The 14,534-nt window shown below is 35.7% G+C and overlaps 2 protein-coding genes and 1 long non-coding RNA gene across 5 annotated transcripts; all 3 read right to left on the bottom strand.

Annotated features, from left to right (window-relative positions):
* Positions 1 to 2,726: 2,726 nt before the first annotated feature.
* LOC118061516 (U-box domain-containing protein 44) lies at positions 2,727 to 8,586 on the bottom strand. 3 transcript variants are annotated; one of them, XM_073411716.1, is made up of 6 exons: positions 8,287 to 8,586; positions 7,860 to 7,975; positions 6,157 to 7,519; positions 5,278 to 5,596; positions 3,269 to 4,784; positions 2,727 to 3,089 (listed from the first exon to the last, which is right to left on the bottom strand). In XM_073411716.1, the coding sequence occupies exons 3-5, from the start codon at positions 7,387 to 7,389 to the stop codon at positions 3,286 to 3,288; spliced, it is 3,051 nt and encodes a 1,016-aa protein (XP_073267817.1). In that variant the 5' UTR covers positions 7,390 to 7,519; positions 7,860 to 7,975; positions 8,287 to 8,586; the 3' UTR covers positions 2,727 to 3,089; positions 3,269 to 3,285. The 3 variants fall into 3 exon arrangements, with proteins under 3 accessions (XP_073267817.1, XP_034930861.1, XP_034930864.1); XM_035074970.2 differs by lacking the exon at positions 7,860 to 7,975; XM_035074973.2 differs by lacking the exon at positions 7,860 to 7,975 and having other exon boundaries at positions 6,157 to 7,421.
* A 1,354-nt stretch (positions 8,587 to 9,940) lies between these two features.
* Positions 9,941 to 12,540, bottom strand: LOC118061518 (uncharacterized). The gene is made up of 2 exons (XM_035074976.2): positions 12,280 to 12,540; positions 9,941 to 10,253 (listed from the first exon to the last, which is right to left on the bottom strand). The coding sequence occupies exons 1-2, from the start codon at positions 12,406 to 12,408 to the stop codon at positions 10,152 to 10,154; spliced, it is 231 nt and encodes a 76-aa protein (XP_034930867.1). The 5' UTR covers positions 12,409 to 12,540; the 3' UTR covers positions 9,941 to 10,151.
* LOC140955981 (uncharacterized) lies at positions 10,521 to 12,273 on the bottom strand. Its single transcript, XR_012170846.1, has 3 exons — positions 11,631 to 12,273; positions 11,094 to 11,140; positions 10,521 to 11,006 (listed from the first exon to the last, which is right to left on the bottom strand). It is a non-coding gene; the product is annotated as an uncharacterized lncRNA (long non-coding RNA).
* Positions 12,541 to 14,534: the final 1,994 nt, after the last annotated feature.

The following is a 14,534-nucleotide window of genomic DNA, read 5'->3' as shown; positions in this document are numbered from 1 at the left end:
AGATCAATTGCTACAAGAAAGGGTATTAAAAAAAACATTGAAATTAAATGGATGATTTCAACAATTTCTTGTGCGGTCAGAATAACATTTTACCTCTTAAAATCTCACTTACTTTGTCTTTGTTTTAACATTTTAAAAAAAATTTAAAATTTTTTATTTTTTTTAAATTAATATTTTCAAATCATTTTAATATATTGATATCAAAATTAATTTTTTAAAAATATTATTTTTAATATATTTTTTTAGTAAAAAATATTTTAAAAAATAATTATAATTATATTTAATATTTTTTTTATAAATGGAAATCGCTAACTTGTCTGGTAAAAAAGGGTGAGGCTAATCACTGGTCCGGTTCCGTATATTAGATGAGAGAACAGACCTTGCCTTCATTTTATCCCCCAAGAAATCAAACAATGTGGGACCCATCATTTCCTTTCCTTTTCCACCTTCTCCTCCTTCTCGATCAAAAAGATGAGGGATAAATCTTGATGGTTGAAATTTAACTAGTTAATTTTAAATTTATTTTTAAAAAATTATTAATTTAAATTTTATAAATTTTTAAAATTATTAAATATATTATTAATTTTAAAAATTATAAAATTAATCAAAATATATATATACTAATTCGAATAATTATATTAATTTTTTTAAAAAATAACGAGGTTTAGAGATGCTAGAGTTGAGAATGTCCCGAGCGTCTGTGTGTGACGACAAAGGCTCTGTTCAAAAATGAAAGACGAAAAAAATGCCGGATCTCATCCATTCTTGGATGGTCACAACAAAGATAGAACATAGCCTTGACAAAACATAGAACATATGCTAGATTTATTTTACTCGAACAACCAAAGATGCAGCATTCAATAAAAAGGGGAGGGGTTAGTTTTAAATAAAAATATAGAGCAGCATTAAGCTCAAGTACTACCACCCCACCGTAATTTTAATTAATTAAGTAACAAGAAACTAAAACACTTGATAAAAGAGCACTTTCCCCACCTCAAATTTGATCTTAATTTTTATATATTTTTATATCTTTACATAAATTATTTTTTCTTCAATTTTGTTCTTTATTATTTTATTTCAATTTTTTTCATATTAAATTGGACCTTATTTTTTTTATTTATGTTTATTTTATTTTAAATCTTTATTTTATTATATGTTTTAAAAATTTCATCCCCGAACATTTTATTATGCCGAAGGTTAACTTGGATTGATCTTGGTCTTTCTTTAAGTTTTTTTATAAAATTATTTTTTTTTCAATATTTGATTTTTATGTAATTGATCTTAGTGTTTTTTTTTTTTTTTATTTTTTGCTTTTCTTTCTATGAGATTATCTTAAATTTCATGTTCATGGCCGTGGAGTTGACGGGTTAACCTGAGTTGACTTGATTTTTTTTTTTTTATTTCATGCCTCAATAACTTTTTTTTAGAACATTTTCGGGTTTGCATTCTATACACGATCAATCACAGCCTCATGACCACCATCACAAGTTATGAATGTTAAAGCTTTTCGACCTTTTTTTTACGTCCTTTATTTTATTTATTTTTTCAATTTCATCATTTAACATTTATTTTCTTGAGAGTTGCTCATCGTGTTTTTTTTTTTCACTTTCTTTTCTATTGGTTTATCTCAATCTTGTTCCCATAATCACAAGGTTAGCAGGTTAATTCTAGGTTGATTTTAAAAAAAAAATTATTTGGTTTCTTTTATATAATTATTTTTTTAAGCTCCATGCCTTGACATTTTTCTTAATGAGAATTTTGCTTTATTGTTTTGGGTTTGCATTCTATGTGATAAGTTTTGAGCTTATATTCCAATCACGAGTTTCGAAGATTAACACAAATTAACTCTGGTTTGTTTGGGTTATTTTTTAATTTTATCATTGAACATTTATTTTTTTCATAATTGGTCTCCATGCTTTTCCCCCCTTTCCTTTCTATGGTGCTATCCCAATTATGTGCCCATGATCGCGAGGCTAACGGGTTAATGTGGGTTGAGCCAGATTGTTTTTAATTATTTTTGTAGTTTTATAATTTGTGATTTTTTTTTATTTTTTATTGGCACAAATAATCATTTAATTAAATAAAAAATTAACAAAAAACTAAAAGAGATGTTACTTTAACTATGCACCACCTTACAAAATACTATTCATTGTAATAATATATGTTGCCTTTGTTTTTGTTTTTTTTAATCCATATTTTATTTTTTATTTTTATTATTTAACATTTGATTTACTAGAGATTTAGCATGATTTGTTGCTCTTATTTTTTTATGTAGTTATCCCAATCTCTTGACCTATATCGTGAATTTGACGAGTGAACCTGTTTGACTTAATTTTTTTAATTAGAATGTCTTTTCAACTCCATCTTTCAATATTATATTTATTACAAGTTAGACTTCATTATTTGTTCTAAATTGTTTTCTATGAAATTATTTTAGCCTCAGCAAATCTATTAGTTTTGCTCTTCAGCCACCATAGCCTTAGCAACAGATCGATGTTTCTGAACATTGGATCTAGAAATTCCATGCTCAGATTGTTTACGCTACCATATTCCTGATTATATAGTTCAAACAAGTCTATGCAATGATATTAGGAAAATTGCCTGGAGAAACCATATTTTATTTGAATTTTAAGCACTTTTTTCTCATGCAATGAATTGAGATTACAAGACACCACTCAACTAACATTGAAAGTCCTCTTTTCTCCATTAAATCTTGAGTTTGAACCTTAAAAAGAAAACAATTATCTTGATTCTAAAATTAGTTATGCATGCATAAAATATATGCAAGCAAGAATGTTTAATCGTTAAGGTACATACAAACTGCCCACCCGAACACTCACATTATTTAAAAGAAATAAATAATGTCCAATCATCAACATGTGTGAATGTTTGTCCACAAATATGCACAGGAGACATGTTCTAGACTAGGTTCATATGGACCGAACTGTATGCTTGATTAAATCAATGAACCTTAATATCAACATCGTTACAAATTTTCTATGCGACATTAGGGCATTAGTTTTTACTCGATTGTTTAAATTGTTACAAATTGTCTGTGCGATATTAGGGCTTGAAAGAAGGCACTGCACCTGAAATAAACAAACAAACACAAAGTAAAAAGGTATACAAAAATATATTACTATGGCGGCATGCACTTCTGATGTAAGACAATCGAACTGATGTATGATGAATATTTTTAGGGATTCATCCTGATGGATAATAAAAGTGAAACTGAACAGCTAAAAAGTTATGCAAGCTCCATACTGACCTGATCACAGATGGTATTCACCCAAATATTCCTGGCAGAAGAGAAGTTGATGATCTCGAATAGCGTTCAAGGAGCGACAAGACTTTTGCGACCCTCCTCCCCATACGGCTATCCTCATGACCATTCCTGCCAGGCATGCCAACAAGAATTAACCTGGCTGAAGGTCCATAGTGTTCCACCATTTCCCTTGACAAGAAAACCTTCTCCAAAAGTCCCAAAGCCTCTTCCTTAAGAGAATCTGTTCCCCACGTGAAAATATCGAGTACTGGTTTTATGGCATCAGCCTCATGCAAGACATTTGCTCCTCTGTTAGGAGAGCCTTCCTGAACCAGCGTGGAAAGCGTCTGAATTGCTTCGTGAACAATCACAGGAACCTCTCCTTGTAAGAGTTTTACCAGTACGGGCAGAGCAGTTGCCTCAATTAGACAAAATGTAGTTCTCACACTGCAGATACCCCCATGTGCTGGGCATAAATGAGGCCGTGTTGGCCGAAAACACCAGCATCCTGTTGCTTTGGACACAACAACAAGCTTCGGACTGCTTCTAGAAAGATCGCCAATGAGCGCTGCTGCTCTTGCTTTTGCCATTACCGAGCCAGTTGTAAGTAAGTTTACAAACAACAGGTAAGCTCCTTGTTCAACCACAATCCGCTGTGTCTCAGGATTTGCAGGATCTGTGAACCTGAAGAGTGCACTTAGAGCATTTTCTTTTGCTTCCATGGTCCCTGTTCTTATAATTTTTATGAGGGCATTAAGCCCATCCAGATCAATTAGCTTCTTGGTTACGGAGACTTCAGATTTTGGTAGATTGGCTAATAAACCAGCAGCAGCCATTTGTACATCACTCTTGTCATCATTCTCAAGGAACCCCACTAATGCCTCAAGCCTTTTTGGCTTAAGAAGGTATTCCACCACTCCTTGTGGTTCATGATGAGAGAATAGAAAGAGAAGATTTATGGCAATTTCACGAATTTCTGAGTCGGTATCATCAAGAAGAGGAAGTACAAGAGAAACACCTTTAGCAGTGAGAACTGCAGTCTTAACCAACCCTGCATCAAACTTGCAAATTCCAAGAAGTGCACGCAAAGCAGGCCTCCGAACATTCTGGGATGAGTGGGCAATCTGTTGCAAAGCTAACAAATCGCTGACAATAGGTTCTAATTCAAGTTGGGCCCCATTTTCATCAATAAAGAATTTAATCCCATCATCATCACAAGAGAATTTCTCCAGGATTTCAGAACACTTCACGATAATCATTGAGCGCATATGACCAGAAAACATTAGTTTGATGACAAGTGGAAGCCCACCAGCAGCAGCGATAAGCTTTTTATTGGCAGCGCAATCAGAGAGTTTAACCAGGGCAGACAGAGATAACTCTTTTGATTCAAGATTGCCAGATGACAGCATTTGAAGCAAACTAGGTAATATCCCTTCCTCACCGAGGAGCTTTAAGTCTGAATCAAACAATTCCATGTTAACTAAAGCTCGAACCATTGAAATCCTTGAAGAATCGGTCCCTGAAAAATTTAACTTGTCGGTAAGAATACTAGTCAGCCATGCTTTACGGCTACAATTGTACCCACAAGGACACAGGCATATCAAAGAATGGAACAATGAGTTAGCTCATTTAGATGCACAAACACACAACTGCAAATAAATTAAGGGCATACTAGCACATCTCCTGGCAAACGAATTCAGCCTTCAGATTTTCTAGCCAAAATCTAAACTATATATAGCACTAGAGTGGGATATGCCCGTGTCTTTGGCATTTTCTGAGGTGGTCTTTTACCGAGTTGGAGCATGTTTGGTAATTTTGTGATGAATTTCTTTTCCATTGTATGTTGTGTTAATTACTGGTATATTCAATCAGTTTCTTTCTTTTTTTGGTAAAGATTGTACCATGCAAGAATTTCAGAATCTCCAGATTTAGCTAAAAAGCTATTTCTTGCTTTCTTCAAGCAGCTAATGGCATTGAATGAAATTTAAGAGGGGAAGAAATGTTTTCCTGACCTTTTACAATCTGATCAATAAGTGGTTTATACCAGCCTGATTTTGCAGCCCAAGAAATGTTCTCCTCATCAATTTCAACAAGTTTGTTCAAGATTTTTTCTGCATAAACAGCTGACTCCCTGACTTGACCTTTTAAAAGAGTGACAAGGAATAGAATTGCACTGCCCTGTTGAGAGAGTTTCCTACAGGCAGACACATTCCAACCAGACCTCTCTTGCAGTAACTCATATAGCAATTCCACTGCAGCCTTTGAGATGCTTGGATCGCGTCCTAAGCATGGAATAACATGATCCCACCCTCCATAGTCGATCAATTTTTCCTGTAACATTTGATTCAGTTACTATTCTTCACTTGCTATGAGCTAATTTGTTCCTTTACACATCTAATGGTGCTCAAAAAGCAAAACAGAGCTCAAATCTGTCCTTCCACGGTGTTGATGTATTTCATAGATGTATTAACTTGTGAGATTGAGACATGAGAAAGCAGTCTAACATAATAACTTATCATTCAACCAGTAAGATATGTCACAAGTTTTTGCAAATAGAGAACACACACACACACCATAAACAAATGCCTAAAAACTTCACATTATTAATGGCTGTAGGCTTATAGAAAAAAGAAAATGCAGTTATAAAAGAACCATCACAGCAATATAATCTATATACTCAATACTGCGTTATTCATAGTATCATTGCTATATTGCATGGATTTTACATCCTAGCATCAGAATCATCATAGAAGCTGTTCGAGTGCAAGAAACACGAAAGTTAAAATAAAGTTCAATTAAGCTAGGGGGATGTATGGAAGATAAAATTGCTGGCAGATTTAAAATCACCGCTAAAGATTTAATGCACGAGCACTATTATCGATGCTGCTTACCTTATTTCTTACATGCCCTTTGACGAGATCCTTTAAGGTTACTAAGATCTTCCTCTTCTCATCTTTGTTATGACTGGTCCCAAGAATAGATATTATGATATCTGTTAGACCTCCTATGGAGATCCAATCCTTGTTTATTGAATTTTCTCTCATCAGATCCTGCATTTGGTTTAGGGCCTCTTCTACAGATGAGTCAGCACTTGCTAACAACTTTGCCTTAGAAGCTCTGATTCTGAGGCAATAATTTAGTTCTCTCCATTCCTCTATTGATTGTCTGAGCCGGACGTTAGACCTCAAAGTTGTATCTTCAAGAATCTCATGTGTTTCTGGGTCAGTTCTCTCTCCGCGGTCAAACCAAGCTTCAATGGCAGCTCTCTCACAGGTAGTACCAGTACAAAGGCTAACAGGATCAGTCATCACAGTCCTATTTATACGACAAAGGAAAGGAGTAAGTGGAGTAATATATTCTTCCCTGTCATCAAATCGCTCAACAACCTGAAGCCTCGTAATATACTGCTTCTTGATTTCTTCATAATCTCTAGCAGCATCAGCATGAGAAAGCAATTCGATAACCTGCTCTAAGAATAGAACTTCAGCTCTTTCTTTCCTATAGGCAGCTTCTTCCTTTTCCTTTCTAAAGCTTGCGAGCTCTTTGCTTATCTCTGAAGGTTCTACAGGTACACCAACAGCCCTGGCTATTTCTTCCAGCATGTCATTAGCGAAACCCTGGTCAAGTTTCTGGTCACGCAGACCCTGGTTTAACTTGTCAACAATCTGAAGCTGAGAATGTGAAGCTTCAAATTCAGCCCTTCGCATTTCATCCTGTAGCCTATTCATCTGGTCAGATATCCCTGCAAGGACTTCAGTATTCGCAAGTGATAAAGCAGCCAATGACCTGCCGATATCCCTAGTCACTTCTTGCACCTCATTTACAATATGACGACACTTTACCAGTAAGTAGAAACGGGCTCGGTTTTTATACTTCTCAACCAAATTATTTGCCTTCTTGACATCTGCTTCAAGGGTTTCAAGTGCTTGCCTGGCAGCTCTAGAGTCGTCCAATTTCTGAAGCTGCAGTTCCTTTAACACTGATTCGATGTCAAAGAGGTGCTTTGCCAGAACCTTGAAACTCTCCTTCTCAATTAGAACATCCTTTGCAGCCTGGGCAGTTTTAAGTACCTGGCTCGTTAACACAGCCAAAATGGTCCCTATGGGTACCAGTTCCAATGCCATTATATACTCTTAAGCCAAATCCTGTAATGAAACTACAGCCAAGACAAATTGACATCAATCACATATTGTTCAATGCATAATCTGCTAAATCCCGCATCCACATACACATCAGAAGCCCACAAGCATTACCCTGTAAAAGAAATAAAATTGGAAAGTGGAAACAATGATACGAGACTAAATAACATCCAAATAGCCAAATGCTGATATTTAGGGTTTCATCTCAAAAAGAAGAAAAATAAAAATACAAACAGTGATTCCACCAAAATCACGAACACATTCTATCTTGACTTTAAAGTGCATACATGTACAGAAACAACAAACAATTTTTCTTCTTTCCTTCATCTAGCGGTGGGCATATCACGTAAGAACTAATAACTAACATAATTTCATTGGCCAGAAACAGAAATGGATTAGAGGCATAGCAAGCAAGGTTATGTGACTACCAAGTGCATACATATATGGCAACTCACATTAGTAAGTTAAATGATACCAATCAAACCGCTTAAGAGTTCAAGCCGGATTCAATAACATGCCCGGGAGTAGGAAAACCGACTCCAACTTCCAAAAACCACATTTCTACCCTGAACTGGCAGGAACCCACTTTAGAAAAAACAAATATAATAACCCAACTGGTGAAAATTACATATATGTGGAGTAATTACTGAATGGTTCTATGATGGCAGACAGGAAAATATCATAATAATGGATGGAGTAATAAAAACACTAAAAGGAGACGGGAAGATTACACTGTCGCTCATATAAGACCAAAAAGCAAAAGATTAAAAAAGAAAACCAGAACCACTAAAGCTTTGGCTTCCGCTTTCTTAGCAACCAAGCTTCAATATAATCACCAAGCCACATAAAACAAAAGAAACTGAAAGCAAAATAGAAAGGTACCTCTTGCTGCTTCGGCTTGATTCTCTGAGAACTCTGAGAGGCAAAGAGCTCTCTCTGCAAAAGTCTCCCTCGCTACAGCTTTAGTTTATTTACATATACATGTACATATATACCTTGACTTCAAGTCTTGGTTTTTAAGTCAAGAATTTACCGGGAAAATACCCGAGAAAATTCGGCCTCTCTTTACTTTAACGTTGGATCAGGAAGGAGCCCTTACTTTTTCATACACGCGTCGTGGAAAAAAAACAAGAAGGCCAAGCCAATTAAAAAAGAGTTTTTTTCTGGGGAAACACATGTTTTTTTTTTTTAATTTACGTGGATGTCCAGCTAGCTTCCGCGCATCACAACTAATCCCACGGCTCATTGAACATCCTGCAAACCCAGTGAGCATGTAAGGCACCGCGGCGGTGACAGACGTGCACAATAAAATTTGAACCCAGGATGCAGAGAAAGGAAACAAATCCTTTTAATCATTGGGCTAAAGACATGAACTTCAAATACATGTGTTTGCAGGAAACACACATGTCTTCTTTTTGCAAGGAGGTGGTCGTCATGTTCGATTTTACCGTAGTTTTTTTCATAGATCAGTTACCATAGTCTATAGCCCAATGGAATTGATTGTTTGTTTAAATTAATGTTGACTTGGATCAAGACTGGGATGGTTTCATGGAGAAAAAGGTCCTGATTTGCTCTTGCAAAACAAGAGGGTTGTTCTTTATTCAAGGGTTCTAGAGCCGGCAAGCAATGGGAATGGACTTGGGCTGTAAATGAACCTAGGGCAATGCTCTGGCCCGGAGCAAGGTGTCATAGATAAGGCCCAAAATGCCTTTGTCATCTGAAAACGCAGGATACCGTACCATGTCATTGGCTTTCTTGCAACTACATATCGTTTTCTCAGCATTGATTGGTCTCAGGCTGGCCACTTGCACCCTTATCTCACTTCCCGTCACTTGGTTGGAAACATTGATCAGACACTTGACAGACAGAGAGGCGCTGCCTTTCTCTCTCGGTCTGGGGTCCTCGCTGTTACTGTCTACTCTACTTCAGTTCATTTTACCGGTTGAGTGGACTTCGCACCATGACTCGAAGAGGGTATTTGAACTATTACCATACACCAATCTTGTCCCGCAGATTTCGATGCATTTTGCTAATTACTATAATTCAATCTATTCTAATACCATCCTATCTCAATATTGAAACATTGAAATTGTTCTGATTATGATATAAACCGGTTAACCAACTCATAATTGAGCGCTGAGAGTACCAACCAACCACCAGGCTGGAAATGACATTCTAACACAGCCCTGAAGTTTACTAGTCTACTTGACAAGTCAAAGATTGATGCTGGTTGGCTGTCGCTGCTAATTCACAGAAAATCATCAAGTCTCTACAGTTCCCCAAAAATACTTGTGATACCCCGGCATCTTCCACTTCCCCAACCAAATAAGACTCCATAAGTTACACCTAGCCCATGGTCATTTATACTGTGGTGTTTCAAGATTTTATATAGAAGTCGAGGATGATTTTTCTCCATTACTAACCTGAAACTTGAAATCATAAACGAAAGGTCCAGGCATCATATGGGAGTGGCGTAATCTACGAGGATAACTGGATATTGGCGTAAACATTGCAAGAAGATAAAGACAGAGCAAACTACTGCAAGGAAATTCATCCTTCATCAAGTCAGTTTTATGTGGGTCTTTGTATATCATCCACAGCATTCATCTAATACTTCTCTAAACAGGAAAAATTATTTAATTACTGAAACAAAATCCACAGAGCATACAGCCGCATATTACATATATGTTGTTGATAGGAAACCAAAAAAAAAACTGTGAGGCTACAATGGTGACTTGCAGTCAGCATCAATGAGTATCCTTCCTGCGACCCAATTCTCGAGCCCTTTCCCTCATCTCCTCTGGTGATGGAGGTCTTACTATCTTTGATGGGAACACTATGTATGAACGCTTCATGCAAAAGAAAAACAAGATAAGATGATTAAAAGAATTGATCAAAGGTGCCTTTCAGAAAAACAAAGGCTCCAACCTTAGCAAGCACTCAAGGACAGATGAGTATGTTCATGAAAGGACCAGGTAACAAGAAAATTAACAGTTTCAGAAAAACCTGCAAGTTTCTAGGTGCACTGCATCGAGAGAATATTACCACATCGTACAGCTATATCAGGATGGTGTAAATTTGTCACTGCCCAGAAACGCAACTCTTGCAAACTACAATAAACTGGTGTCAAAGCTATGGTGAAGCCAAGGGATCATATCTGTCCATTTCACCTAATGTCATTCTTTACAGCTTAGGCATTGGTTACTTTGTTTTTGAGACCAAATCTTTACTGGTTTTGGGTTAAGTAAAGTTCTAATTTAAGGTTTATACCACAAATACAGGTGAATTAATATGCAAAGACCCAATCACAATCGTTGCAATTTCCTATAAAACAGGGCATTTGATACTTTAGTTGAGGACCTTCCACAAAGTTGCCTCTAGGATCTGCTCTCCTTTTTTCCCCTCCCTCTTTATGCACTTCTGTTTCAGGATTCTGCTCAGACAGTGCTTTGGGTATAGTGTGGAGCATCCAAAGTCTTGTCGAAATTATTACCTCTTATCAACCATATCAACATAAACCTTGATTACCAACAATTCTTCCAACTCATTTCCAACAATTTAACCACTCAAACATACCCATCTCAAGTTGCTGCCGAGGAAACCTGCAACAGAAGTTTTAAATTCCAACCACTAAAGTTATTCCTTTGCCCTCAAATGTAACCCAATGCAAATACAATTCAACTACAAACCTTTTATCTTCAAGTCTAAATTCAAAAGCCTCCATCTCTACCAAGTCCTAACCCAGCACAACAACACAAGTTCAAATTACTTACGACCTGTTGAACAGCAGCTCATTCAATTTCTTGACATGCTTAATATTAGTAAATTTTTATCTTTTTCAAATTCTCTCAGGCTAACTCAATAACCTCAGGACGGTGCCCTTGTTGTTTTTTCCCCATAGTATTTCACATCCTCTCCATCTCTCTTGCTAGAACCCAGAGAGCTACTCCACCAGTTATTCATATTAATAATGGATTATGGTGTATTTAGATCCTCAAGTCTTCTCATTCGACAACAAAGTAAATACATGCCATATCTTGTCTTGCGTGTGAGTATGAGTGAGGCTTTTGGGCTAGACAGATGTTGGTAGTTCGTACTTTGTGGCGAGAAAGTTGGAGCTTGTAATGAGAGCTGGACAAAGTTTAGCCCACTCTCTCATGCACAGTGCAAAAAAGATGCTTTCAGTGTGTCTATGGTAGCTTGGAAAGGAGAGAACATTTATGTACCTGCTTGTGGCAGAGCAGATAGCAAGAACAACGTTCCATCACAACTCAGGTGGCAGGGTGAGAAAAGGCGCAGTGTGCACAAAAATTAAAACAAACTTGTTTAGTCAGCAACTTGACATTTAGGCTGAATTCTTATTCGAGATTGATAAAGTACTGGTTGGATTGCATCTATCAGGAGAAGCACAAATGCCAGCAACTAGTTGCAGTTACTGTGCCTCCACACTTTAGAGAGGATGCGTAACCTAACAACGTTAACACTCTAGAAAACATAGTAATGCGTAATCTAACAACGTTAACACTCTAGAAAACATAGTAATGTTGATTTAGCTAAATGAAAGCGAATGAGAACCACATCCAAACCCTAATCGCAGTATTAACTCAAGGGTATATTGAAAGAGACATGGACAAACAACATAATTCATGGCATGTCTGCGTGGTTTCAACAATAAGTTCATGAGCAAACAGCGAAAGCTATGATTAAATGAAAGAATAACTAATTCCATAAAAAATAAAATAAAAAATAAAAGGCAAAGAGAATCTCAGTATCTTTCTAGCATTAGCTTAATATGCGCGTACCAGTTTGGGCAATCAATTAACCAAGAAAATAAACAAAAACGACATATATCTATAGAGAGGGGTAGATACATACATTTCCCATGAATTTCTGGAGATTCTTTGTATTGTTAGCGAAAGCGTACATAAGAACAACGGGAACGGTCACATAAACGCCGAATTTAGCAATCTCCAAGATCCCCTTTGATGTCCCCAATGAAGACATTTTTCTTCTCTTTCCAAGTACGAAAGGCTTGCTTTCAATGATGATCAATCAGATTAACAAAAAGGGCGGTCAGATACAGATCGAGAGAAGGGTTTCGGGATATATATGAAAGAGAAACTAGGATAGATACGTGGAAGGATTGGAGAAGAGAGAGGACTACTTGCAAGTGGCTGGCTCATTTCATCTGGAAATGGGCTGGACTTGGCCCATTCCCAAGTTCCGATTACGTAATCTGTATTTGTTCTCTTTTGTATGTCTCTTAAGATTACCACAAAGGATTTCTTTCCTCTTCTTCTTCTTCAAGAGGCTTCCTCTACACTCTTCAATTCAACGCCTCTTGGATTTCCCTCGATTATTTCTTAATATTTATCTTCTCTCTCTCTTAAATATAGAATAATTGTTCATTAGACTCATTTATATCTTAATTGTTCATGTAATTGGCACGGTGTGAGTATAATATATATTTATATAAAATCTTTCCCCTTCTCACATGTAGTTCTTCTAATGTACTCACATGGAGTACTGATAATTTAAAGGTAGTCTAATTCACAATCCATGCCTTTGATTAATCGTTTTTCTTTTGAATCCTCTTCTTTTCTGATTTTAGTAACTAAGCCTTTGTTCTATTATACATTGCCCATTATTTTGTAATTCCTTGGTCTTCCCTAACTTGAAATTGATACCATCAGCAGAGCTTGTTCAGTGGCCTTCAAGCTAGATGTCCTTTCAGCTATTGCAAGAGGTAGGATGGCTTCCACAGTAATTAATTCAATAATAGAACTGTAGCCGGATAGACGCCTGAAAAAAAAAACCTAGCTTAATTTTCATGCAAGTCCGTCAGGTGTATTATATAATCAGTTGTTGTTCTAGCTGGGTTTCTAATTATAAACTAGTTGTTTGGGTATAGTAAATCAATAAGTCAAATCTATATAAGCTTATGTTATTTTTATTGTTATTGTTGTCGTGTCTTATAGATGGTGTTGTCAAGTGACGAAGACAAGCCTGCCTTCTAAGGAGAGGATGTGTTCGAAATTGAGTTTTGGGTATAATCACAAAATTACATTTATTTCTTTGTATCTTTAATATTTGAAGGTATGTTTTATTGTATAGTTTTACACTCTTGAATATTAAAGTTTACAGTTAAAACCTAGCACTTTAAATGTAAAGTGAATAAACTGATTGATGAAGGGTTTTTGATATTTTTGATTGAATCCTAACGAATAATCATAAGCTGATTACGATATCTATTTTTGTATTTTAAAAAATTTAATTTGGTGCAAGGACTTAAATATACTTTTAATAGATAAAATTAATTTTATTAAAAACTTACTTAGTGAAAAATTAAGTGTGGGAGCCCAATTTAGACTTAATCGAAAAGATTAAAATTTTAGAGGACCAAACTTAATTTTTACAAAGTCAATTGTTTTAAATCAAGTATAAAATTGCAAGAAAATTAAAATTTAGGATCAATTAAGAGTTAAATTAAAGAAATTCATAACCAATAATCTTTTTGAAAATGCACTAAACTTCAAGGACTCATTTCGGTTGAAAACAAGGATGAAATTGAAGCAAATTAAACGTTTAATGGTGCATTAAAGGTCAATTTGTATAAATTTAAAATCAATAATCAAAATAAAAAGGCACTGAAATTCAAGATTGATATTAGAATTTAATAAAGAAAAAATTACATAAAATTAGAAATTGAAAGTCAATTAGGAATCTTATTAAAAGAAATTAAAAGCCAAAAGACATATCCAAAGCTTATCAACCAACGTATGTAATATCTTTCAAGGTTTTCTCAACTTTGTTAATATCTATTTCTCGCACTTATTTTTTTTTAGGTGCAATAGTGTTTTATTGTTGGGTTTAGGCATGTTACCATCACATTATTGTGATATTGACGTGCAAATCTAATACCCATTCCTTAGTTGTCCAGCGAGGCTCGTTAGCATCAAATGAAGGATTACTGTTGGTCCATGTGGACAATTAATGGATCCAATCGTGGACGTCTTATTGGTAGAGGTAAACCAATAAGTCCAGTCAGATCTATTTTTTCCATCTACCAATAATTTAACATTATCTCTAGTCAATTGGATTTTCTTAGGGCAAATACCTGGAAATTAGTG

This window comes from Populus alba, chromosome 10 (assembly GCF_005239225.2).
Source record: "Populus alba chromosome 10, ASM523922v2, whole genome shotgun sequence".
Taxonomy (NCBI): Eukaryota; Viridiplantae; Streptophyta; class Magnoliopsida; order Malpighiales; family Salicaceae; genus Populus; species Populus alba.
This window is presented reverse-complemented; position numbering and strand designations above follow the sequence as displayed.

What these genes read in the sequence shown, in the direction of transcription:
- LOC118061518 (XM_035074976.2), bottom strand. Translation starts at nt 12,408, where the DNA reads ATGTCTTCATTGGGGACATCAAAGGGGATCTTGGAGATTGCTAAATTC. An exon ending in TCCAGAAATTCATGGGAAAT is followed by an intron (nt 10,254 to 12,279) that starts GTATGTATCTAC and finishes TTTTGCATGAAG; the next exon opens with CGTTCATACATAGTGTTCCC.
- LOC118061516 (XM_073411716.1), bottom strand. Translation starts at nt 7,389, where the DNA reads ATGGCATTGGAACTGGTACCCATAGGGACCATTTTGGCTGTGTTAACG. An exon ending in AAGGGCATGTAAGAAATAAG is followed by an intron (nt 5,597 to 6,156) that starts GTAAGCAGCATC and finishes CAAATGTTACAG; the next exon opens with GAAAAATTGATCGACTATGG. An exon ending in TATTGATCAGATTGTAAAAG is followed by an intron (nt 4,785 to 5,277) that starts GTCAGGAAAACA and finishes TAAATTTTTCAG; the next exon opens with GGACCGATTCTTCAAGGATT.